Source organism: Acanthaster planci, linkage group LG12, assembly GCF_054643075.1.
Source record: "Acanthaster planci isolate LZ-2023a linkage group LG12, COTS_SCS, whole genome shotgun sequence".
Taxonomy (NCBI): Eukaryota; Metazoa; Echinodermata; class Asteroidea; order Valvatida; family Acanthasteridae; genus Acanthaster; species Acanthaster planci.
In genome coordinates, this window is record NC_141788.1 from 12,379,860 (window position 1) to 12,405,278 (window position 25,419).

General features: G+C 43.1%; 2 protein-coding genes and 1 long non-coding RNA gene across 4 annotated transcripts in view; 2 read left to right on the forward strand and 1 right to left on the reverse strand.

The window, feature by feature from the left end:
- The first annotated feature begins 3,318 nt into the window (after positions 1-3,318).
- Positions 3,319-14,095, forward strand: LOC110988054 (uncharacterized). Its single transcript, XM_087144321.1, has 3 exons — positions 3,319-3,341; positions 6,108-6,220; positions 12,521-14,095. Exons 1-3 carry the CDS (start codon positions 3,319-3,321, stop codon positions 12,883-12,885), a joined length of 501 nt encoding a protein of 166 aa, XP_087000447.1. The 3' UTR covers positions 12,886-14,095.
- Positions 14,096-15,114: 1,019 nt separating this feature from the next.
- On the reverse strand, positions 15,115-23,247 carry LOC147797160 (uncharacterized). Its single transcript, XR_015427431.1, has 2 exons — positions 18,299-23,247; positions 15,115-17,520 (listed from the first exon to the last, which is right to left on the reverse strand). It is a non-coding gene; the product is annotated as an uncharacterized LOC147797160 (long non-coding RNA).
- Positions 23,248-23,468: 221 nt separating this feature from the next.
- LOC110988044 (serum paraoxonase/arylesterase 2-like) overlaps positions 23,469-25,419 on the forward strand; it is a 190,888-nt gene continuing 188,937 nt past the window's right edge. For both annotated transcript variants that reach the window (XM_087144534.1, XM_087144535.1), the window contains exon 1: positions 23,469-23,776. In XM_087144534.1, coding sequence (XP_087000660.1) covers positions 23,623-23,776 — 154 coding nt within the window. In that variant the 5' untranslated portion in view covers positions 23,469-23,622. The remainder of the gene's footprint in view (positions 23,777-25,419) is intronic.

Genomic DNA, 25,419 nt, shown 5'->3' on the forward strand with positions numbered 1-25,419 from the left:
TCAGGTTCTTTTTGAGAGTTCTTAATTTTCCTCGAAAATTCAAAAATCAACATTGTCTCCATTGATGTTTTGAACAAGGCCAAGGTGTTCTCGTGAATGAAACTTTGTATTGAAGCATAACTTTTGAACCAGTTGTCCGCTGTAGCAATTCTTGCACCACTCTCGTATTATGATTTGTCAAAATTCCTCTTACCATGTTAATTAATCTTGAGCCAGTATCTGAAAAAAAAGACAATTTCCTATGGGCTTACCAGGGCATACAGTGTGAACGGGTTACTGGAAGGCATTTCCACCGTCCACGGTTTGCTTTGCTCTCAGAATTCCCATTGTTCAACACCCCCCTCGCATTTTGAACAGTGGTGTTTGTACCCTCTGTGGCAGCCAGACCTTTGAGTTCTGTTATATTTAGAAATGTGCAAATTCTCATGCCAGATAACTTCTTTTCTTGTATTTTAGGGAACTGATTGGCATCAACCCAGAGGGCCCAATAATAACCACAGAGAGTGGAGGCAACAAGAAGAAGAAAACGAATGTCGCTCCCAAAATTGTTGCCCTCCTTCGCGGAATCATTAAATTCGAGTCAGACTGGCAAACTGATCAATAGCAGACTTGTTGCAACTCGGGACATTTAGACCCTGTATCGTTTTTTTTTACATTTTTCTCAACGTCAGATTAACTGCCAGTAGGCACAAACTTTAAGTAAAGTTTTTTTAGTTGTGTTTACAATTTCAAAGATGAAACTGTTTCCGAGCTAACAGGTGAAAGACATGAGTCCAGATTAACTGCCAATTGGGACAAACTTTAAGTAAATACTACATGCAGGTATGCCGTGTGGATGTTTTTATCTGGGTCCGCTAGGTATGAAGGAAGATCAGTAATTACCTATACATGTAATTAAATTTTTTGCATATTATTGAGGAATAAACCATTCATATTACGAAATATTCCTGCTGTTTGACTGGTGTTTCTGTAAATTTAAATAAGGTGCCTACAACAGAGTCTGTAGAGTTTGTGTTTTTATATGTAAACTTTATTTATCACAAGCAGATGTTCTGTTAACAACCAGATGAACTGTAAATTGTCACAAGAATTATGCAGTAAAACTACAGGAGTTCTCAAGATTCTGGTTTAGGCACTTTACTGTTTTTAAAGTGAAATCGCATTTATCACATACAGATGGTCTGTTAAAAACAGATAAGCTGTAAAATGTGCGAAGAACTATGCACTAAAATTACAGGAGTTCTCAAGACTCTGCTGCAGGCACTTTTCTGTTTTTTAAGGAGAAATTTTCTAACAGTGTGGCTATCAGCAGCATGTGCCACTGTGTTCACTGGATTATTCACAGCTGTCTCATCATTAGTGTCGGTCGGTGTTGGCATGTTCACACTTCAAGGTAGGTGCAGAAACTTGGTGTGTTTCTGCCCACATCCAAGAACAGTGCACACGGTGTTTCTGGTGCAGTCTGGCCTGGTGCCCTGGCTGAAGACAGTTCACACAAAGCTGTTTACTTTGCACTAAATTCGGGCGGTCACTTACTCGCAGGGCTTTCCAGGCATTGCAGTCAAACAAGCCATATTGTTGTCCGCAGTATAGGCACGAGCGTTGTGGTCTGTTCTTTGTGGCCATACCAGTCGGTGCTTCCAAGTTCGTACTTGAATTTGACCCGGTAGCTGTCTTTCCTTGAGATGTCTCAATCAATGTGTTGAAGTTTGGTCTTTGTTTTGGCTTGGACTTGTCTTTTTGTCTAGGGTGTTCCTTGCTAACAACTTCGCCGAACACCGGGTCGATGGCCTGCTCCGCTGAGGTTGTCACAAATCTCATTACGTCATCAATGGTTGTCACGGTTCTTGATATGATGCACCCTTTTCAGCCATGTCTTCTGCAGATCCCGTGGCAGTTTCTCAATTACACAGGATAAGCTTTTACTGTTATTCAGCTCATTTAGCTTACCCATAGAGTGCAGGGTCTCACGGCAATTACGCAGCTCATCTGAGAAATCCAAGAGTGACTTGCCTTCTCAAATCTCCGGTCGGGCAATGATCTTGTTGAACCAGGCCTCAGTGATGTCATATTCGTTGCTAAATCTCTCTCAGCAAATTCCTGGCAAGGGCGTAACCCTCACTCGGTGTTCTCATCTCACAGCACTGGATGAGCTTTCTTGCCAGCCCAGTGCAGTACTGCTGTGGTCGAGCAAGCTTGGCTGCATCACTGACACACTCCTTGTCTACGGCATTCTGGAATGCTCGAATGAACAGCCAATAATTGACTGGGTCACCATCAAAAGTCATCCGTTCTGTCTTGAGGCAGCTGTAGACTTTCAACGAGGGACTGCTGTTGCAGAGTGCTAGAGTTCAGGATCTGTGTTAGGATGTTTGTAGCCTCGCTGCCATGGATACGTGTATGTTCCATCAAAGTCGGTAACGGGTTCGACGCTGGACGAATGTCCTGCTTTTCATCCTTGTTGTCCTCACCAGATGTTGAAGCCGGTGTCAAGTGCTTGAAAGGCGCTGATAGGGCTTCACCATTTTCTGCCTCTGCGAAAGTCTTTTCCATTGCCTCCATTTTTTTCTACTTCTGTCTCCAATTCTATCTGTCTCCGTCTCTGTTGTAGCTCAAGTGCCACCTGTTCGAGTGCTTGCCGACGTTTTTCTGCTTCCACCTCTGCCAGCAGCGCAGCCTTCTTTGCCGCTGCTTGTATCCTTCCACTCGATGCAAACGATGTACCGGACACAATACTTGCTGCTCTCGAATGTCGTCCTCCTGCTTGGCTGATCGAATCTCCGTATCCAATGGTGTCTGCCATCTGGTCCACAGCCGAAGCATCAGGCAGTGTCTCGTAATCTTTGCTTGCCATGGTGTTGACTTTAGTACTCTAGCTCCTATTAATTTGTTCACAGACAAATGGCCATCAAGCTCAAATTGAATTCGATGTAGCCTCTGCACTACAGATCGTCGAAACTTGAAATGCTCAGCAATGACACCCACCAATGTCAAAATGATGTAAAATAAAACCAGTGTTACTTTAATAATTGACAGTAGCAACTCAAATGAAGTTTCAATCCTGTGACACAATTTGGGTGGGTAACTTATGGCAGTTCCATGGCAAGGAAAATTCTGGTATGGCGAATTATGGCTTGGCAAAATATAGAAGTGACTGGCGGTGGTGAGGTGGTTTACAACAGAGGTGGTGACGCTAAGATGGTGTTGCAACTTTGTGGTGTGGTAGCTAGAACTTGGTAACTTGAACTTGGTGGTTGTGGTTCAACTATAATTCAAATACAAAACAAAAATTACTATATAATATGTCAAATTATAGACATGTCTGTCTTTGCCTATAACATGTACAGCACAATTACATGTATTTTATCTAAACCCTAAACACACATGTACCTTGCTGGGAAGTGTCTTAGAATATAACAAAATAACAGACTTCTCCAAAACAGGGCGGTATGCAAGACCTGCATATGCTTCATGCAGAGCGCCCCCATTTGTTAGGGAGGCGAAGATCCTAACCACATGGAAAATATTTATGACAAAACTCTTCATTTATGGCCTTTATCGGTTACAAACTTAATACAAAATTATCCATACTGAATCCAGAACTAAAGATCATTATTCACTTTGCTGAGCTGTCAAAATTGACACAAAAATAATCGCAAAATTATGGTGATTTGTCTACGAAATTCTCTGTTCGGCGTGTCATAAATGGCGGTATGGACAGGATATGGGTGCAGACCACTAATTCAAGTGAGAATTTCTGACCAGCTCATTAGCATTAAAAGTGCTCCCGCAGTATCTTTTGAAAAAGGAGATTGTTTGGCCCCCAAAATGGTGAGATTGTGTAAATCCTTGCCAAGATCAACTCCCTGGGTCTTTGAGCTTTCATATGAGGGCAGAAGGGCTGAAAACTACGGTTAAAAAATGGTCCTAAGTGCCCGAGAAAGTTGAGGGTTGCCACTTGAAAAATGGCTGCAATCAGACTTTGGAAAAATCACTTTTTGGGGGGGGGTGATTTTGTTTTATGGGAATAATTAAAAATGTAATTGGTTAACCCACAAAAAATTGAAAAGAAATTGAAAGATAAGTGACCAGACAATAATTTCATTTGTGTTTCAGAAATCTCAGGGATGTTGGCGTGCATGCTATTGCAGTAGTGGCGGCTGGGTTTAAAATTTATCCCTCTTGTTTACGTTGGTCCTGGCAGTGGTGGAGAGACCACAACAAGCCATGAATAACAGTTTTATGGATTATGAGACATCAGAAATACTGGATTGTCGGACACAATAAATATCCAGGTAATAACATGAGAATTATATTTGTACATGTGGAACATGTCACTTTGTAATCGTTTGTTTGTCGGATTCAAGAAATTCTTTGATTAGGATGGACTGAATGAAACCTAGAAAAGCTGGATTCCAACCCTAACAGAGCATAACCCTAGCGGATGCCAACCCTAATGAAGGCTAACCCTAACAGAGGCCAACCCTAACTGTGGGGGGGGGGTCCGGTTCAATTTTAGATGGTCAAGTACAGCCTGGGCACCGACTGACCAAGCCGTGGATATGCACAGGTGACTCAAATTTATCGAGACACTCTCCTTGGTGATTTGTTCCACTCTTGTGTTGGAAGTGCCCTATTTTGGGCTCAGGTTTTCAACTCTTGGGCTGGAGCCCGTCAACTGGAGTAATATCTACGGTGAGCTTTCATGTCAAAGCATGGCCAAAGTTTTATGTCTTTCGTGCACTTGGCCGCTACAGTTGGCAGTGCCTAGCCTGAGTAACTCTCCCCATTATCTGTAGCAACAGGCAGTTGAAGCTGCTCATGTGAAAAGTGTAATTTTCAGCTGCTTACTGCACATTGTATTTGCACTAGTTAGTGTATATAGGCAGTCTGCAGTAGTTTGTGCACATTTGCTAGAGGCTGACCTTGAGCATTTTCTCTCCATATGCAGCCATTAGAAATTTTTTTTCCATTTTTTCTCTGGAATTGAGGTTTTTTTATGCATTCTCAACCATTCAGTGTTGTTTGGTGTGAAAAACTGAAAAATGGGTGTATATAAAGGGTGCAGACCACTAATTCAAGTGAGAATTTCTGACCAGCTCATTAGCATTAAAAGTGGCCCCCGCAGTATCTTTTGAAAAAGGAGATTGTTTGGCCCCCAAAATGGTGAGATCGTGTAAATCGTCGCCAGGATCAACTCCCTGGGTCTTTGAGCTTTCATATGAGGGCAGAAGGGCTGAAAACTACGGTTGAAAAATGGTCCTAAGTGCCCAAGAATGTTAAGGGTTGCCACTTGAAAAATGGCTGCAATCAGACTTCGGAAAAATCACTTTTGGGGGGGGGGTGATTTTGTTTTGTGGGAATAATTAAAAATGTAATTGGTTAACCCACAAAAAATTGAAAAGAAATTGAAAGATAAGTGACCAGACAAAAATTTCATTTGTGTTTCAGAAATCTCAGGGATGTTGGCGTGCATGCTATTGGGCCCTGAACGGTGCTGATTTTACACTGTTTTCAATGGGACTTGAATTAGTGGACTGGACCCATTAAAGGTGCAGTGTCCCAATTCAAGGAAAATTCTCCGCCAGGCCGAGGCGCACAAAAAGTACTCCCAGAGATTGTTTCGAAAAGAGGGGTCTGTTTGGGCCAAGAAATGGTGGAATTGTGTCAGTATGGCACAGGATCATCTCTGTAGATTCAGGGGCACCCATCTGGGGGCAAAGCAGACAAAAATGGGACTGAAAATTAGTCAGAAGAGCCCCCGGAAGGTGAGGGATGTCATTTGAAAAATGGCCGCTGGGAGGGCTTGGCAACATTCACTTTTTGGGGGGTGAGTTTGTTTGGGGCGGATAATTAAAAAATTCATTGGTTAACCTACTAAAAATTGAAAATCAAATGAAATCTGAAGGACCAAACAACACATTGTTTTTTGTTTGAGAGGCCTCAGGGACTTCAGTTGCCTGCCATGGGGCTCCAAACTTGGTTGATTTTACACTATTTTCAATGGAGCTTGAATTAGCTCAGTGCACCCATAAGCGCTAAAGCAGCGCCCTCATTTGACAAAAGAAATTACACAAACCCCCCAGGAAATTACACAAACGATGAAGAAGATATTCCGGACGCAACAAAGAGGTGAAGAACGAGTCAGAGGAAGCAGCTTCGGAAGGAGAACGTGCAGAACTTCAACAACAGTTGGGCAATTTAGAAGTGGAAAGGCGAGGTAGGTTAGAACTTATTTACAGAAACACCGATCACCTTCGGTCACAAATCAATCGCATTAAGAAAAAAAAGTTTCAGCAATAATGGACGGTGATTTAACTGTACGCGAAAAAATTGAATGCTTTTCAGAGAACAAGGGGTAACGATTGTGAGTATTTTGACAGCTTTTAGTTTAGCCTTGAGTACGATCGTATCAAGTATAGTGGCCTCTGTCAGAGCAGTTGGTACTCCTACGCCGGCACTTAGCCCAGAACCTGCGCCTAAACCCCCGCGAAAGGAGGCGTAACAGACTGGATCAAACGGCAATTGGAAAATTTGGCAAACGTGTTGAAAAAACCGGGTCTGTCGTCTTTGGGTGCATTATCCAGTGTCATCGGAAGCGTGTTGAGCTGGCTATTCACTGCGGCGAGAAAAGGGGTCGGTTGGATCGCTGGATCGTTGGATCATTGTTAATGGGCGTGGGCATTTTAATTTTGGCTTACCTGAAGAAGATGTAACAGATTAATTTTAGGAAAAAAAAAATTTAAAACCCCTCTTTAAATTTAAGGAGTTTTTTTTTTTCATGCCTTTTATCAAAGTTAGTTTCAAGTTAACACTTTGTACAGCATAAAACCGAGTCCACCAACGACAATAGCTCCTACGGTTAACGAAAGTTTTTCTTCGTTGTGAACGTCCAACGGTTTCTTTTCTTGAGGTGGTGTTGATACGGGTAAAGGAGGTGTAGGTTCTAGTTCTGGCTGTTTGTCTACTTGTGCCGATTCTGTGAAATCTGGTTCTTCTTCTACTTGGTCGGAAGCAATCGAGTTTAAACTTGGCACGTACCGGTCTTCATGCCGGCTGTCGCATTTTGTAAATTGTTGTATCCTTCAAATGTACCGATTCTCAGGTCCATGTCCGAGGGTACCAAATACAAACCGAGTGCGACTACGAAGTTTAAAGGCGTTTTTGCGTACAAAAACGAATCTTGAAATTGGTCGATTCTTTGTTCAAGGTCGGGCTCCGAGTTTCTTAAAGATTTCACGATCATTATAAACTGTCGTTGGGCATCTATCCGGTCCCGGGTTCAATTACACTCGTCTTTGTCTGTGCTCGAGCTCCCAATAGCGCGTACACATAGGCTGTGATCGACTCGTTTACCATTGTGATTCCCACGTCTGTTAATTTACTTTTCTTTGGGATAAAGTCCCACCAAGCCAATTTAGCTGAGTCAGACTGTGTAATCCAAGTCACCTAATAAGTACTCGCGTGACCAGAGCCTTTTGGCGGTTTAGCCCACCCAAAGCCCATAAAAGTAAATCCCGCAAATTTGCCGTGGTGACGTGTAAGTCATAGGGGTCGTAGTTTTTACTTGGGACTTCAACGCCACCATTGTCGTAACAGTAAGCCGTTCCCAATCCGTTTGATACAGTGTCGCGAGTTCGTTTTTAAGATTTACTTGGATCGACGTTTTACAGTCGGCAAATGTCTGTGAACTTCCGATGGTCATAGTTGTTGTGCAATGCGTTAAAGATGTCGTCGCTCAGGATGGGCCTCACGCAGTCGTAAAATATCTTTCTCACTGTGTAATACACGTGGAAGTTAAATAAAGCAGACACGTACGGGTTCGAATCGGACAATATATCGAAACCCACCCCGCAAGCTGTCGTAGCGCAATACACTGCGAAGTTAAATTGGTTCTGGTAAAATGATATCGGGTCTGTCGTCCAGCAGTTGACCGCTTCGTGTGTTTTCACTTTTGGTAACTTGAACACCGAGGTTAAATTTGGAAACACGGCGGAGAACCAGTAATCTTTATTTACCACGATCGATAATTGACAAAAATTGGCTCCCATTCATTTTATAACAGATTTTAAAAAGGGGGTGCTGTGGGTTCTACTTCTTTAATGATATTTTGGTAAGCAGGTAGTGGTTCTTCGTACTTGACGACAAATTTGTACAAAGTTATTCGCCAAGTGTTTTCATAAGGTCTTAAAAAAAACGCCGCCCTTTCATTGACAAAGTTTCCGCCTTTGCTTGCACTTGACGGTCAAATTCTGCTTTGTCTATAGATATATAGTTTTAGTTCCTTGCAACTTTATCAGCGTGTTTGACTGGATCTTTTCTTTCATTTCGTTTAATTTTTTCAGTTCAGACAAAAAATATCACCGTCTTTGATCGCGTGAGAGACGCATTCCTCGATGGTGTTTAGCTTTGCATCGGCAAGCACGCGGATTTGGTCGTGTTTCTTAGTTTTGTGAGGCAATCTGCAACTGGCGTACCTTAACATCGCATAAGCCCCAATTGCACCGATAGCGAGGCCTTCCATCACAAGTCCTATGGGCCCAGTAATAACTCCCGAAATAGCGGGAATGTGAATGGCGGCAGGTGTAGCGCCTATTGCTTCGACTCCGTTTTCCACATAATTGAGCACAGTAAGTATTCGTCTGATCTTTTTGTTAGAAGATTCTCTCGCATCGCGTTTTTTGAAGGCGGTAAATTTCGGTCGCGTTTGTTATCCGGTCAAGTCTGGATACATATTTGACTGATTGTCTGTCGTTATCTTTTTAAAAACACATTTTTTTAATAGCACATTTCAAAAGTCTAGCTCGAGGCGGTTAAAAAGTCCAGCTCGAGTAAAATTGTGCCGTCTTTATTGTTGATAATTTCTCCCCGCTCATTTCTCAACGAAAAATGTAAGTTCGTTATTTGATCGTTTACAAGTGACTTGGCACTTTCACTCGGGTCTGACGTGGAGCACAATACGTATGAAGATTGCTCGTTAAAGTAATTAAAGTGATTATTTATTTCTTGGCAGTGTATCCAAAGTTCGCCAAAGGGATCTATGTTTGTCTTCCCCTTGTAATCAATTTGAGGCAAAATAAATTGCAATTTCAAATAATTTATCACCGCGGGACATTGGGGGCTCTTGTCACTAAGTTGGTCAGTAGTTTTCACGTGCGGTTGCTGGCACGGTGATTTAATGCCTCGAACTAGTTACTGGCGTGACCTTAAAAATGTTAGTAGCACTGGAGAGAGTTACTCCCGGTCACTTTTGCTTGAGCAGCCGTGGCGTTTGGTTGGAAAAGAGAAAATCTGTCTGTTTTGCAAAAGCAATTTTGTTAGTTATGCCCCGCGCCAATTCCAAGCGGTGGGATACTTCTGGGCCGACGGATGGAGCGAAGCGTTCTCGGGGGCGGCCTCGCAAGTCTTCCCGTCAAGATGCGTCGGTGGTCGCGGCCCTTGCAGGGTCTAGTGCACCGCAGCTTGCATCGTCCGGTCCAGATACCACTGTTGTACCGTTGGCTACTGTCGGAATGATTCCAGAGAGTTCGAGTGTTGAGTCTACCCATGCAACGTCAGCGCCCGCTACCATCAGTCGGCCTGGAGGGAGTTCGGCGCAAACTTTGGAGCCGGGTAAATCCCCTGTTGCTAATCCTTTTGAATTAGCCCCGCAACTTTCCAGTTTCACGCTCGTGGTGTCGGGAACTTCAGCTCCAAGCACATTGTCAATTACCTCCTCTTCCGATTCGAGTATGGCATTAACTAGCGTCTGTGACGATTTCGGGGCCGCGATTCCTCAACATCTAAAAGACAAAATTTGGAGGGGGGAGTACGTAGAATTCGGAACCTTGTTGAAGTTGTCGCGCGGCACGGGCTTGGATAATTCCTTTGACGAGACTCTTTTTACAATCGGGTCCAATGAGTCCCCACTTTGGCAGATTCGTCCCCATAAGCAGGCTCCGCCTATTACGTCTATCGAGCAGTGGGCGTCAGCGTTTCTAGTTTTTACATCTGTGTATTTGTTGCAACATCCTACCCACGCTCGTTCGTTACTGAAGTACGCAGACACTATTCGATCTGCAGCATTTCGACATGTGGGGTAATGTTGGCGCGAGTACGACATCCAGTTTCGATTGCACCAGGCGCGTGTGCCGTCGCGCTCTTTGCCGAACTTTGATGCCGAACTTTGGCTGGTGCTGCTTGGTGTGCCCGTTTCGCACCAGCATAATTTTTGTCTGTACCAGCAACGCGAGCGTGCCCCCTCCACTGCCGCCACCCCCTGGTCCGATTTCGGGCCTGGTCGGCGCCCAGTCGCCGGGGTTGGTCAACCTACATGTATCGACTTCAACCGCGATCAGTGCAATCGTCCCTTGTGTCGCTTCGCGCATCGCTTCTCCACCTGCAGGGCATTTGGCCACCCCACAACCCGTTGTCGGGGAAACGCACAGTCTCGCGTCTCAGCACGGGTGCCGGCAGCTGGCATCAACCCCAGTAAAACTAAGTAGTATGCTCCCTTTTTTACGGGCTTACCCTAATACTCAGGACTCCCACTTTTTGCAAAGAAGTTTTTTTTGTGCGGTTTCCGGGTAGGCTATTCAGGTTCCAGGGTTAGTACCTCTGCTCGTAATTCTGCATTTGCTCGCAAACATCCCAACATTCTGCAGTTAAAAAATTGATCGTGAAGTTGCTTTGGGTCGCGTTGCTAGCCCGTTTTTGTCCCAGCCTCTTCCTCATTTCCGTTGTTCACCTATGGGCCTGGTGCCCAAACAGACTCCGGGTGAATTTCGGTTAATCCATAATTTGTCGTCCCCTATCGGCAAATCGGTGAATGATTTCATTGATCCCGCAGACACCACCGTTTCATACACGAGTTTTGATGAGGCGATAGCTATGATCGCAGGTTTACCACGTAGTGCCCTGATGGCTAAGACGGATATTAAGTCGGCCTTTCGTTTACTTCCCGTCCATCCAAGCGATTTTGATTTGCTTGGTTTTTCCCATAACGGCCAATTTTATTTCGATAAATGCATGCCTATGGGCTGTGCTTTATCCTGTGTTACATTCGAGCGGTTCAGTACTTTCCTTGAGTACTGTACCCGTAAGGTGGCCGAATATCTTAACATTGTGCATTATCTGGATGATTTCCTGTTCGTTGGGGCTAGTCATGCCGAGTGCGCACGTTCCCTCCAATCTTTCAGAGTAGTTTGTCAGCGATTTGGGGTACCCATCGCGGAAGAAAAAAACGACGGTCCAGCTACGAACCTCACTTTCCTGGGTTTAGCGATCGATACGGATGCACGACAGATTCAAATCCCGACTGATAAGCAAGTTGCTTTACAAAATACGATTGTTAGTGTGCTCGATCAGAAGAAAATCACGTTGCGCAATCTTCATTCCCTGCTAGGTCGTCTCAATTTTGTTTGTAAGGCGGTATGACCTGGTAGGGCCTTTCTCCGTCGTTTGCGTGATCTAGCTAGGGGTATCTCCAAACCTCATCACAAAATTTGCATCACTTCAGGTGCACGAGCAGACTTGCTGGCGTGGCAGCAGTTTTTGTCACATTTCAGCTGAACGATAATGTTTCCGGATTCGGTATGGTACAATAGTGACCAATTGCACATGTACACTGATGCTTCTGCTGGAATTGGTTTTGGGGCTTACTTTGCTGCGCATTGGTGTCAAGGGAAGTGGCCCGAGCATGTAAAAAGTCAGTCCCTTTCTATTGTCTGCTTAGAGTTGTTCCCTATTGTGCTAGCGGTCCAGCAGTGGGCTGTCCCATTGCATTATAAACGTGTGATATTTTGTGTGACAATCAGGCGGTAGTTAGTGTCATCAACAGACAAACGTGTAAATGTCATAATGATGCGTTTGGTGCGCCGCCTCGTGGTTACATGTCTCACATATAATATCCAGCCTTGCAGGCTGTTTGCTCGAGTAATTTCGAGGCTCGGCTTTTCCGAATGGCTTTCTTACTTGCGTTTTTTGGGTTCCTTCGCATTGGGGAATTTACTGCCAAATCCCACCAATCTTCTATCCCGTTGTGTCGGTCTGATGTTACCGTCAAAGACTCCCCTTTAAGGGTCGAACTTATCCTACGTCACTCGAAAACAGATCAATATGGCCATGGTTATGTAGTTTCATTCCCAGCAGCCCATAGCCGGCACAACATGATGTGCCCCGTCCGGGCGACTTCGTCCTATCTTGCCTGTTCCATGTCCCCCCATGGCCCGTTTTTGCCACATTTCGATGAGCGTCCTGTCACGCGTTACCAGTTTGTCGCGGTACTTCGTCGTGCCCTTGAGTTTATAGGGCTTTACGACGCCAGATTTACCTCTCATTCTTTTCGCATAGGGGCAGCTACGTCTGCGGCTATGGCAGGTGTGTCTGAGGATGATGTTAAAATTTTGGGGCGTTGGAAGTCTGGGGCTAACCAACGTTCCATTCGGATTCCCCAGCTATTTTCCATTGAACGCTACATGTTGTATTAGCTTAAGTACTTTGCTCGTGTTTTGTTCGATTTTCTTTTCATTTTTCTTGCTAGAATTGGCCCCTGCCAAGCCAACTGTGTGGGTCATTGGGGACGGCTCTGTGTGCTGGTGTGCTCAGGTGGCGGGGTCATCGCCCAGGGGAGAGCGTCTTAATCGGCTGGCCTATATCCACTGGAAGGGACCGCGAAGACTCCAGATGTTCCAGTTCTCCGATTTCCTGTTGGAAGCGTGGTCAGCAGTTCCGATCTTACCTGACGTCATCATCCTGCAGTTTGGCGCCAACGACCTGGGGCTTGTACACAAACATTTACTGAGTATTCTAGCACGGCAGTGCATCAATTTGACAAGAGAAGTACTGCCGCATACTGTCATTTTTTATTCCGAGTTACTGCCCGCCAAACTTACCTTCACGCCCTAAAGCAGAGTTCCCTCGAGCGTACGCGACGTTCGCTGAACGCGTACGTTCATTCATTATTTCGAAACGCTCATGGGGGTGTTATTTGGCACCCCCAGATCCAGTGGTCGTCCGCGGCGTTATATCATGCGGACGAATTGCGCCATATTGTTTGCCTGTTGCATCTCCCCTTAATACCACCACCTGAGGTCTATTTGGCGGCGGTCATGTTGCCGACTTCATTCAGCAACAAGCCCGTTTTGCGTGAATTTCATTCAGGGACCGCAAATTGGCCTCGGTTTTAAGGCACTGTATTCTTATTTACGACACTTATGGGAATGTGCCGAAAGGAAAGGCCTGACCCCTTCCTTTGTCGGGGGAGTCACTAGATTATTAAGGGCCAAATTAAGAAAAGCCATATTGTACTCACTAATTTCTGTCGTTTGACATAAATAGCTGTAAGTGGTTGTTGAAAATGTTCATTAGTTGCCCGTTATTCCAGGAACCCAGTGTAAGGTCAAGTCGGGCCATTCAGTCATTTTTAAGCAAAATGGAGGCACAAGGGTAAAATGCAAAACGTGCCAAATGGATGATCTCTCAATATTTTAGCACAAAAAGCAATATTAAGATTTTCTTCTGTAGGTTAAATAAAAGATTTACCAAGGAGCTATTACTGCGTGTTACAATGATTTAAAGCACTCTAGTTGAAATTGTTTGGCATAAAATTTTTGAATTGAAGTGAATGGAATTAACTGTCTCAGATATATACACAAAGGATTCCCTGTATAAACCATAACAAATTATTGCCATGTTATTTTTCAAAAAATTCAATCAGCAGTTGTTTTTTGTTTGTCATGGCGATTATCTGTTGTGTTTGTAGGGAATTAAAATTGGCTGTTACAAAATGGACAAGAAAGTGTACTGTGTACTTAAAGATATAATAAAGAAAAATGCCAAGTTATAGAGTCAAACTGACGATCGAATGAACGAAAATATGGCTGTCCGGTCAGAATAATTTGTTTATGTCTAAATTTATTATTAAGAAAAACTATAATTATGTTCATTTCCTTCTTTCAATGTTTAAATTTGTTTTTTCTTGTCACTATTATTCTTTGTTTTATAATTTCTTTTATTCTGTTATTTGTCTAAATTTATTAGTTTCTTTATTTTAGTTGAGGTTTGAAACATTTCAAACAATACAAACAGGTATTAAACAACGAAGAAGGGCCAAGAATTCCGAAGTACAACCACAATTAATTTATTTCAAACAAAATCTTCTTAAACACAGAAATTACAAAGACATCATTATTCCATTTAAAATTGCCGGGTCGTTTGGATGCTGGATACAGGCGTTTCCAGACTGTGCTTTCATTGCGACCGTTGACTTCCGCGGGCTTCATTCCAATGGAACGGTGATAAGAATGGTTGTTGCCCTTCACTCATTGCGGCAGGACGTCGATGTATCGCCACATGCGAGATTTGAGAGTACAGTTGAATCTTTCTTCAATAAAAGCTTTAACTTCGCTGTTGGTCGTGTAGAAATGTATCCCTTCGGCCTTAATCACAGTTTGGAACGGGTGGTTGGTAAATTCACTGCCATTATCCGTGTGAATCATCACGGGAGGTCTGCCGCTAGACTTGATATTAGTCTTGAAAGTTTTCACCGGCGCCTTGCCCGTTTTATTTTTTTTTAACGGTATAACCAAAGCATATTTAGAAAACACGTCGATCCACGTCAATAAAATACCAAAATCCTTTATTATATCTGGATTATTGAGAAACGTCGGCCAAGTCCAACGTTTTATTTCTCGGATATCTTTTTCTCTCGGGTTTATGGAGCGTGTATGCATCTTGTCCACAAAGAAAGTCTTGAACTTGCTTTCACATAATCTTGTACTTTCCGTCATGCTTGTCGGCGCAATATAATTTGTTTACGCTGCTCAAACCGCTTTCGTGGTCTATGTCGTAATAGAGAGACTTCAAGTACGTTTCCATGCTCCTGCCTCATCGAAGTCAAGGTTTAAAATGACCGCTGGATATAGTTTAACCCCCGTTAATACCTACGGTGAAACTATTACCTCTGTTTTATTTTAAGTATTGCTTTATTCATATTTCCCTAACATTTTTATTTATAACTTATTTGTATATTTCCTTTATTTATTATTTTCATTTATTTGTCTTTTTCTTTATTTAAGTTTCAAAATTAAACTCTAAAATACAAACACGTATGAAACAACGCAGAAGGGCTAAGAATTCCAAAGTACAACCACAACCATTTTATTTCAAACAAAACCTTTTTAATCACAGAAATTACAGTTACATTCATTCAAACTTTACCTATAGAACAATTGAAAAAAGATCTTTAAAAGAGAAATATTAGCTAGCAAAACAAGGTTAATACAAAGAAGCCCCCGTCAAAAAACAAAACAAAACAAAAAAAACCAAATTAAAAAGGAGAAACCCGGGACGACAGTCCTGAAGAAACCCTAGAAAAGCAAAACAAATTGTTTCAGAACGTTTGACTTATCTTCTTCCTGAATTTTGATGCAGAGAAAACTGCATAAGTCCAGTATGGCCAAAAACATTACTACATGTACAAGACCACCCACGATGTATGCCTCTAATTTCCATCCTCCCGCTCATCCACACAGACACCCACCTTTACACAGCTATACTTGTGGGGTATTTCCTTTGTTCTCGTGTACAAAACTCCCACACAACACGCAAAGATTTTAAATCACTCCAATTTAAACCAAATTCACTTTCCTAGGTTGAAATTTCGACCGTATGTCCCTTATATAAAACACTTCAATTTGCGACGGATAATATCTGTTTCGTGAAATTCCAAAACCCGTTAAATAAATTAACACAATTTAACCAATTTTTGTACCCCTCTGGCCTTGTGGGGTACTTCCCATTGTTCCAGTACCCCACAAGGCCCCATGTTTACGCGCATGTCAATTGGCTACCAGCACGCAGAAGACCACCCACTACGCATAGTCCGTATTCCGGGGAATATCCCTCTCATTACCCCAATGCACGTACGGTCCTTTTGTGTAGGGATTATCCTTTATGCTAATTTATATAACGGGTTTTGCCCTTACCCAACGTATATATTAAGGGCAAAACTCGTTATATAAATTAAGATCTCTCCAACGCAAAAATACATCTTGAAAATAGTTCGCGGTACCCGCTGCTACCCCTGACTCCGACCGGCCAGCCGACTCCGGCAAGCTCGGTGGTCGAGTGGTTAAGACGTCTGCACTATTAAGCAGGAGGTCTTGGGTTTGAGTCCTACCGGAGTAAGCTTGTGACTTTTTTCGCAAGCTCTCGGACAAGCACTGTCCGTGGATGGTTGGCTACCTAGGCATCGGTTATGGTGCTCACCTGAGTCCTGAGCCCATTGTATCCAGTAGAACGGAGCACTTCTTCCCCGACATAACAATCTCCATGTCACTCACTGGCCAAACTAGGTCACTATTCTTTTATTCTTAAAGGTATTTCTGAAGTGGAAAGAGGCGCGCTTGTAGACAACTTAGAAAAACCAACTGATCACCCCACATCAGAGGGTCTCCCCATTTTGGAGCTGAAGTTGACCTTGGATGTGCTTGTCTCGGCTGTGGACATCTATGGGCGAAATGGCCTAAACTGCCACAATGTAGCAGGACTTTGGTTGGTCATTGAATCTTGGTGAAGGATGGATGACTGCGCCGGACTGCTGAGGTTGCCGTGGCGGCATCACCTGGGAACTTCTTTCCAACCTTTCGACGCGTTGGCCTAATTGCATCTGATTCTCCAGAACTTGGTTCAGCGTAATGGTCAGCCTTTCCATCAACTTGGCAATATCTGCAAGGTTCACACCGGTGTCTCGGCTCTTCTGTGTGTTGTCAGACTTGTCTGCTGGGGTGGCAACGGATTCTTGGAGATGTCTGCCTTGGTAAGGATGTGTGCCATCAGCTGATAGTGCTGTCGCATCCTTTCCTCCTGTTGGTGCTTCTCCACAACGACCCTCAGCTCTGACTGGAGTTCTTTAAAACTCATGTTGCGAGGTCGCATGGATTTAAGTCTCTGTCTGCGTTGGTCGTCACGTAGCCCTGTCATGAACTGGTTGGTGAGGATGCTGTCCCTGGTGTCACCAAACAGATTCTGGCAGCCATGCTATCTCCCCTTCTCCTCAATACGCCTCAAGAGCGCCTCCAGAGCGATGGTATACTCGCTTGCTGATCCACCATCTTTCTGAACCCTCGTGTAAAATCGTCATGGGTGAGAAGACCAAGTTATCTTCCCCAAACTCATCCAAAAATTCAGCGAAGCTGCCTCTGTTGTGACTTCAGAGGGGCTGCGGCTGTCGAGATTTAGCACAACATTGCGAGCCCTCCCAGCTGTGTTTACGCACCACCTCGTGGAACTGGACTCTTCCTGTGCTGCCCTTCGCCTCTAGCAGGTAGCGCATGTCTCGAATCCAATCTTCGATTCAAATGCTCTTCTAACATCCAGTGAATGTGGGGGCTCCTCTCACTTGGTGTGTTGTGACAATCCTCGGTGAATCAGCCAGTGTGGGGTAAATGTCCCTGGAGATGGGGCCAAAAACGATGATCTGTTGGGGCGTAAGCTGCCTGTCTGGTGGTGGCAGGGCTGTGCCTTGTGGCGTGGCGGTTGCTGCATGAGGCGTTAAAACGGGTGGAGTGTCTAACATTTAGAGTGTGAATCTCGGTGGACTTGGAGTCTCTGCCATCATGTAACTTCAATGAACCTTATCTAAATACTGTATTGGTTTAACCATTGACCACAAAAGAGATCTATCCCTATGCAAGAAAAAAAGACCTGGCTGAGTTCCAAGGAAGAGTATCCCTACCAGGATCTTCCAACAAAAAATGTAAAAATGTAACCTGGAAAAAAAGAACACTAATGAAAAAGACAACTCTGGGGGAAATCGCTTGCAAGTTGCACAAAATACTGACTAACTAGGGATCAACTAAGGACGAATCGCGAGGTCTTAAAAAAAAAAAGACAGGACAGGAAAGTGTTTGATCTCGGAAAAAAAATGTCAAAAAAATTACTGTATTCAACAACCAAAAACCAATCAAGAAAGAAATTCTATAATCTGTTAAATACCTTCCTAGCCAACTGCGAACTTAAGGAAAACTACTCTTTTAAGAATTCAGCGGAACCAATATATGACCCCCAAAATAAATAAAAATACACGTAGAAAATCAAAGAAAAACAACGACAACCAAAAATAAGTGAAAACCTCAGACCATAAAGCTGAGGCCTGGAATTTCCAATTTTAAACTTTTAAACACTGACCTTAACTTTTCAGTAAAAGACTAGCAATAAAATTAGCAGTACAAAAAAAACCCACAGAACCAGGTTCTAAATAAACAACTAAAATCGATTGCAATTAAACTTCATCAACCAAGTCCCCTGCAATTCTTACCCATCTTCAGAGCAGGCTTTAGGTACATGTGCACTCCTTGGCTGCTAACCTGCTTTTACTAAACAAAGACGATTTGTATTTTGACGGCGTTTAGTTTAGCCATCAGCACCATCATAGTTAGCGTCGTGGCCGCTGTCAGAGCTGCTGGTGCGCCGATGCCTGCCCCTACACCTGCTCCAACCAAACCCGGGTGAGGTGGTGGGAAAGAATGGATTAAAAAGCAATTACAAAATTTAGCTAATGTACTGTAAAAAAAAAAAAAAAAAAAGGGATTGAAATCGCTGGGAGTTTTGCCAGGAATAATCGGAAGCATTATTTATGGTTGTTAAACCTGGCGAGTAATGCATTTTCTTTGATAACTGAACATATGTGGGCGTTATTTTTAGTAGTGGGTTCCTTGCGCGTTCCTTGGTTCCATGCGTTTTACGGATTGTTATTACCCCCGCAGGCGCTCTCGACTTTTCTCGAGAAAACTGCGACCAAGTGACACGCGTTGCAGCATGCAGCATGTATAGTGAAGCCGTGGTTATGCCGGGACAACGTGCCGACGCGGTGCTTAAATCTATTCATTTCGATGAATAAATCTTTTATTCATCATTTATGGATTTCAAGCAGAAACAAAGTTTTAAAGAGGCAAAATTTCCCAATTTTGTGGTACACTTTTCTCAGAATGTACACGACGAAATATCTTGAGCAGCATACTTTTAGAAAGGGTGTCCCCTGACTTAAAATATTACAAGAAAACAAAGTGGTAGACAGGAATATATCTTTTATTATTAGAGATAATCCAGTTTAATTTCTGCTCGCCGTAATACGCATTGAACCAGCTCTGACCTAAAGTTGCACATCCCTGGGTAAATGACCCGTGGTAATAATAAGCAGTCCCTAATCCGTTGCTCTGTGTATCTCGCGTTTGTTTAAACAGCTTGGTTGAGTTAATGTTAAACAGACGACACGTGTCAATGAACTCGTGGAGGTCATAATTGTTGTGCAACGCGTCAAATACGTCGTCGCTTGGTATAGGCATGACGCAATCAAATAAAAATCTTTCTTTAATACTGTGTGATACACATGAAAATTAAACGGATTGGGGTCAGACAGTAAATCAAAGCCCATCGCGCAATGTACCGCAAAATTAAACTGGATTTGATAAAACAATATAGGATCACAATGGTGGACCGCAATTCGTCTGATTTACTCTTGGTAGTTTATATGCCTTTGTTAAATTGGGAAACTCGGCAGAAAACCAGTTGTCTTTATTGACCACGATCGCTAAGTGACTAAATTTGGCTCCTATCACTTTTTTAAAATAAAGAGTTTTTAAAGAGGGGGAACGGTGGGTTTGATCTTTTTTTAAATCGCTCGCGATGGCTTCCGCTTTCTCTTTGACTTGACGGTCAAATTCGGCTTTGTCCGTCGTTCTGGTTCTTCTGATTTGGTACTCGGCTTTGCCCAAATTTTTCTTTCATTTCATTAAATTTTCTAAGTTCAGACAAAATTAGTACAAATTCTTTTTTAGACATATCACCGTCTTCGATAGCGCTAGAGACGTATTCTTCGATCGTGTTGAGTTTGACGTCTGCCAGCACTCTGATTTGGTCGTGCCTTTTGGTTCTCGTCGTCAAACGTGTAGATGCGTATTCCAAAATGTCGTAACATGCAAACGTGCCTATGCTCGTCCCATGAGGCCCATGATGGCGGGGATGGCCACCGCTGCAGTTGCGGCACCAAGTAATTCGACTCCGTGTTCCAAGTACTGAATCGTGCACGTCCACATCTTCAGCTTTTTGTAAGTAGTCTCTCTCGTGTTATGCTCTCTCAAGATCTGGGATTTGATGTCTTAGATCTTTTGGCGTCTATAAACTTTGGTTTCCGCCGTTTCAGCGCTGTTTAATTCTAACATAGGATAAATGTTGACTAAACCGTAGTTGTCATCTCTTCTTTTTATTATATACGCGTTTTAAAAGCGTCTAGCTCAATCAAAATTCCAGCGCCTTTGTTGTTTCTCCTCGCTTGTTTTTAACAGAAAAGGTCAACTTGCTGATGTTTCTGTCTTTTAGCTTTTTGGGTGTTTTACACACCTCAGTTCTTGAGTTTAGGGGCTCAGTAGCTATCACGTCTAGCAAGTCTGAAGACTGCCCATTATAAAAGTTGTCATCGATGTTTAACTGACTGCAATGAATAAACGCGAGTTTCACTGGGTTTAAATCATACTTAACTTCTTAAATGACGTCAGGTAAAAGTTTGACTTTGGGTAAGTTCAATAGCTTCGACCCTTCTTTATTTAACCGTAACCTCAGGTTGGGGTCCGAGATCGCTAAAGTCACCCTCATAAACTCTGAGTGGACTTTGAAAGATACGCCTGGGATTGAGTTTGTTAAAAATCAAACCAGTCTATGCTATAAAAACCAGGGAAACCACGATACTCCCTTTTTTGCCTCGGGGTAACGGTTGAAACGAGCTTTGAGAACCAAGTCTATCAAGTACGGGCCCTCTATACCACGTGAGAAAACGTCTTTTAGATATGTCATGATCTCTGTCTCTTCTGGGCTGGTTTCAGTCTCTTGCAGGGTTTGTTGGAGGAGGATTCCCTTCTAAGGCTCGTCTCTGCCCCTCATTATAATGACGCTGATTAGATGTTTTTATTGTCGATCCCAAAAGCAAAACGAACTCTTCTATTTGCCTTTGGCCTGGTTGTGTTTCTAAAGCTTTAACTTCTTGATTCAGCTGTTCAATTTGCTCAGCGATAATTCTGATTTCTTCCCCTAAAGTCCCTCCTTCGTTTGCTTGTAACAGTCTGTCTTTAGCTCTTTGAATTTGGGGCTATACCCCTTCTAAGCTCCGAAGCTATTCCAGGCGGTCTTTCGCCACTGAGCCCAGCGGGTTTGCCATCCAAGTTTGTATCTCACTCGATTTCTGTAGCATTTCTTACGTTAAAATACCCAGCTTTAAACTGTAGGTTTGTTTACTCTTATGACTTTGTCACCTTTTGTGTTATTGATGTCGTGTTTCAATTTAAACGTCTGCTCGTTCTTGGTCAAATAAAAAAAAAACGCGTTTCTACCTGATTTGCCATCTAAGGTTTTATTATAAATTGTTTAAAAGAGAGTGCCCTCTAGTGATCTTCTCCATAAAGTCCCCAATTTTGTCTGACGTTTGGTCTGTAAACAAGTTTTGATAACACACCGCCACCAACGACCTGCCCCCCCCCGATGTTGCCTTGTAAACTTGGTTTAACTTGTTTTCTACGTGGCCTGCTTGATCTTCTGTCAATTGAATGTCTAGTTGTTATATAAACAAGACGCTGATTATATCGGCCTCCTAAACGGTTTTCAACTTCAAAGTCTGTTTAAGGCTGTAATCTTTTATAACAATCTTGACAATTAACAAATCTGTTTCCTGTACATTTTTGGCGTGTTTATAAGTGTCTTCTTTTATTTTCACACACGCTACTGGAGGAGGTTTTTCATTGATCAAAGTATAAGCTCTTCTCAATGTGGTAGGAGGTAATAGTGAGTCATTGTCTTTTATAATTACTGTATATATTGTTGCAGTTGTTGCCTATAGCTCTGAGGTCACTGACGCCCCTTAAAAAAGTTAGACTTGTGACATAAATTCGCCTGTCACTTTGGGATGTTGACTCCGTTTAATCTGTGATATAAATCAATCAATATAATTTATCAAAAACAAGGTTTCTGACATAATATTCTGAAATATCCCTGTGTTATGCAGTCATGGATACAATATGCAAAGTAAATTGACCCAACATTACAAAGCACATCGTTAGAAAACCGCTTACACTTTGGCAGAAAATTACAGCAAAATAATCACACTTATAGACTTTAGTACTAGACGGGATTAAGTCACGACTCTGCCGAGATTACAGGCTATCACCAGCAGCAGAACGGCAGCTCCAAATCAGTCACTTAGCAACGTAAATTTAGGCTTACATCATTGAGACTGTCTGCTGCAGTACCCAACAATGAGAAAACAAAATGTTGAGCGTGATTCACATCTCAGGAGTTGTGGTTACAGCCGCGTGTGAAACCCACACACTAGTTTGCATTATGCATGTACAGACTGCATGACGCACTTACAGCGACCTACGTTGGTAGACATTTTGGACGCACCATCGGAGAACAGGTGCCTCGATAGGCAACGCCTACAGACAAATGAATAAATCAAGCACTCAAGGTCAAAGGTAAACCTAATACAGTTCGACAATTTGCGCCTGCATTACATAGGCCTACATGTACATTTTAAGTCCAGTTGTCACTTCGATACGATTGCACTGTTCAAGAGTCCTGTGTAAGTTCTCACGACAAGTACAGTTTTTAGTTCCACTCAAATAGACGGTGTACAGTGTATTTGCCGATATACTCATTTATCCTTGAAAGCAGCTACGCAGTTTTACAAGGACGCTGATCAATGTTTTTCTCAAATACAAATAGACGCAGTACAGTCCCAGTATTTGCTGAAATACCCATTTGTCCTTAAAAACACCTACACAGTTTCACAATAACGCTGATCAAAGTTTCCCTAAATATAGACTCAGTATAGCTTCTATTCTCACATTCTTTCTGTAGCCGTCAACATGAGGACACCATACATCACTAATCACCTTGTTGTTTCATCGATACAAGATGCAGATATTAACTCCTTTCTTCCATGATTAGTTGATGCTTGTCGATTCATCGCTAAGCAAACCGTTGTTTTGTTTTCCTTGATGCCTGTATACACATCGTTAAGCACTCTGCTGTTTTTCTGACACCGTTGTTTTCCTTGATGTTTATAAATTCATTGTTTAATCGCTCCGTTTTTTAATCATACAAGACTGTTTTCCAATGTACATGTACATCAAAAAATTTTTGATAAGTGGTTGGCATAGACCAATAGATGACTTTTTTAGACACAGACTTCTACTCCATTCGCCATAGCAACTTTTACAATACAACACAGCACTCCGTTGGTGCTGTACATTTTATTTCTGAAATGATATCACAAACACAAGTCACTGCAGATTGAATAGAACCGAAGTACAGTCACTTCCGTCAATAGGCTGACCTCGGTTTAGCTGCAGGATAGACTCTTTTCCGGTAAGTTTCCTGGCATAAAAAATAGCCCCGCTATCCCAAGGATAACGGGGCTTATAAACACAAGTTTACAATCAAATCTAATGAACGTCTTTAAATGCGCATAATTTTAATACACATGTACGTGTATGCTACTTATGTAACGCGACAGAGGGCGCTAGCGCGGCGATTCAGGCAGCATCCGCAACACCAGGCACAGCGACTGTGCCCTGCCAGTCGTGCGCTGATGGGATGGACGGGGCTGGTCACTGCTCCACCCACGCAGCAGATACTGCGCAAGTGCGAGGCTGCAGCGAGGCTATAAAACCCGTTCGGCCCCAGCGTGAAAGAGGAGACGAACCTTGCCCGCTAGGTTGTGAGCACTGGACCAGGCTACTGGTTCACGGTAAGCGCTACTCCCTGTATTTTGGGGGCGGTGGGGGTCACAGTGGGTTGCATGGAGACGTTAGGACTCTCTGAGGGGCTTTTAGGCGGTCGGTCGGAGTAGGGGCTATCTACCGTAACTCTTGCAGCATTAGTTGCGAGGGTCAGCGTCCCTGGCAAATGTCTCGTTTGCAGCCTGAGCGAACCCCTGCTGCCCGCATGTTTGGTTGTGGTGCCGGTGCATTGTCTGTGCGTGTCGCTCACTTTCGCGCTTAGGCTTAAGGGTTAGAAGGGCTATTACCCGGTGTGTGAAAAGGAAGGGTGTGTTGCCGGAGTACACTTAGTATGAGTTGAGTGGGGCGACATCCCTAGATTGGTTTTGGCCCTGGTTATAGTTTATGCCCCCTTAGCGATTGCGCATTGTGGAAGGGAAAGGCGCTATATAAATTTCTGTCCTCGCCCACAAGCTACGATTGAGAAAGCGCCCTCTGTTAGTTGCTGTCGACCTGCTCCCTCATTTGAGGCGGTTTTTATTGTCAGGCGAGTAAAGTCAATGTTAAAGTTGTCTCGTTTAAAGTAGCGCCCTCTATCGTTATGTTTTCCAAATAAGCCAGGCGAGCAGGTTTTGCCCATGGTGAGATGTTGGAAAAAATCAGTCCCTGATGTTCCAGTGTACAGTGAATGGGTGTCCTAGACTGTTTATTAATGTCACTTTGAGTTCGGAATAAACCACTACGCCAATCAGCAAGCCATCCGGCCAAACCTAAAGGATCAGCTCTTTAACTGGGACGGTATACTTCCATCCCAACAGACTCGTCCCTAGCCGCTCAGGGACTTGCCGGTACGTGCCGTCCGCGCCGCACTCTGAGGAGAAGGGCGCCCCACCTGAATCTCGCTCCACCTCTAAGGGGCGTGGCGTCACACTTATTTAAAGTCGTTGCTATCACTGTCAAATCCTCGTAACGATCGCAATGCCGTTTTATCCAAAATGACATTGGCATTGTAAATCTTTAAAATAGCTTTTTCGACTTTGGGCAGTTGAAAGACTCCGTTCGAAAGCCCATCAGTGCCATAGCAAATATGTGTTCATATTTTGTTATTACGGATTATTAATTTGTAATTACGGATTATTAATTTGTAATTACGGATTACTAGTTCGTTATTATGGATTATGTATTTCGTAGTTACGGATTAATTCGTTATTTTGAATTATTAATTCGTTATTACGGATTATTTATTTTGTTATTACGGATTATTAATTCGTTATTACAGATTATTAATTCGTTGTTACAGATTATTTATTTTGTTATTACTGATTGCTCAAGCGTTCCTGCAAGTGGCACGACGAAAGCGTGAATGTTTTTTTCGATGCTACTTCCTTCTTGGTCTAGCTCACGAGAAATTCTTAATATTCTCCTGATTAATCAAAACGTATTAATAAGTAAGCAAACACTCTGTCGGAAATTGCTAAATCTTGCCGAAAAAAACCACAATGTGATAGATGTGGCCGGTTTTCTACAAGAACAGTTGCAACCGTCTGCAAGCTTACACGGTTACCGATGGATGTACCTGAAGTGCATCCAAAATGACTTGAACACAGATATGGAAACCATGCACGATTGCTTGAAATTTTAGATCCAGATGGAGTCGAAACGAGGGCAAGGA

Excerpts from the sequence above, each read along its gene's own strand:
- LOC110988054 (XM_087144321.1), top strand. The coding sequence starts at position 3,319 with ATGTCTGTCTTTGCCTATAACAT. Across the intron at positions 3,342-6,107 it reads TCTGTCTTTGCCTATAACAT|AAGATATTCCGGACGCAACA; the intron begins GTACAGCACAAT and ends CAAACGATGAAG. Across the intron at positions 6,221-12,520 it reads TTTAGAAGTGGAAAGGCGAG|AATTGGCCCCTGCCAAGCCA; the intron begins GTAGGTTAGAAC and ends TTTTCTTGCTAG.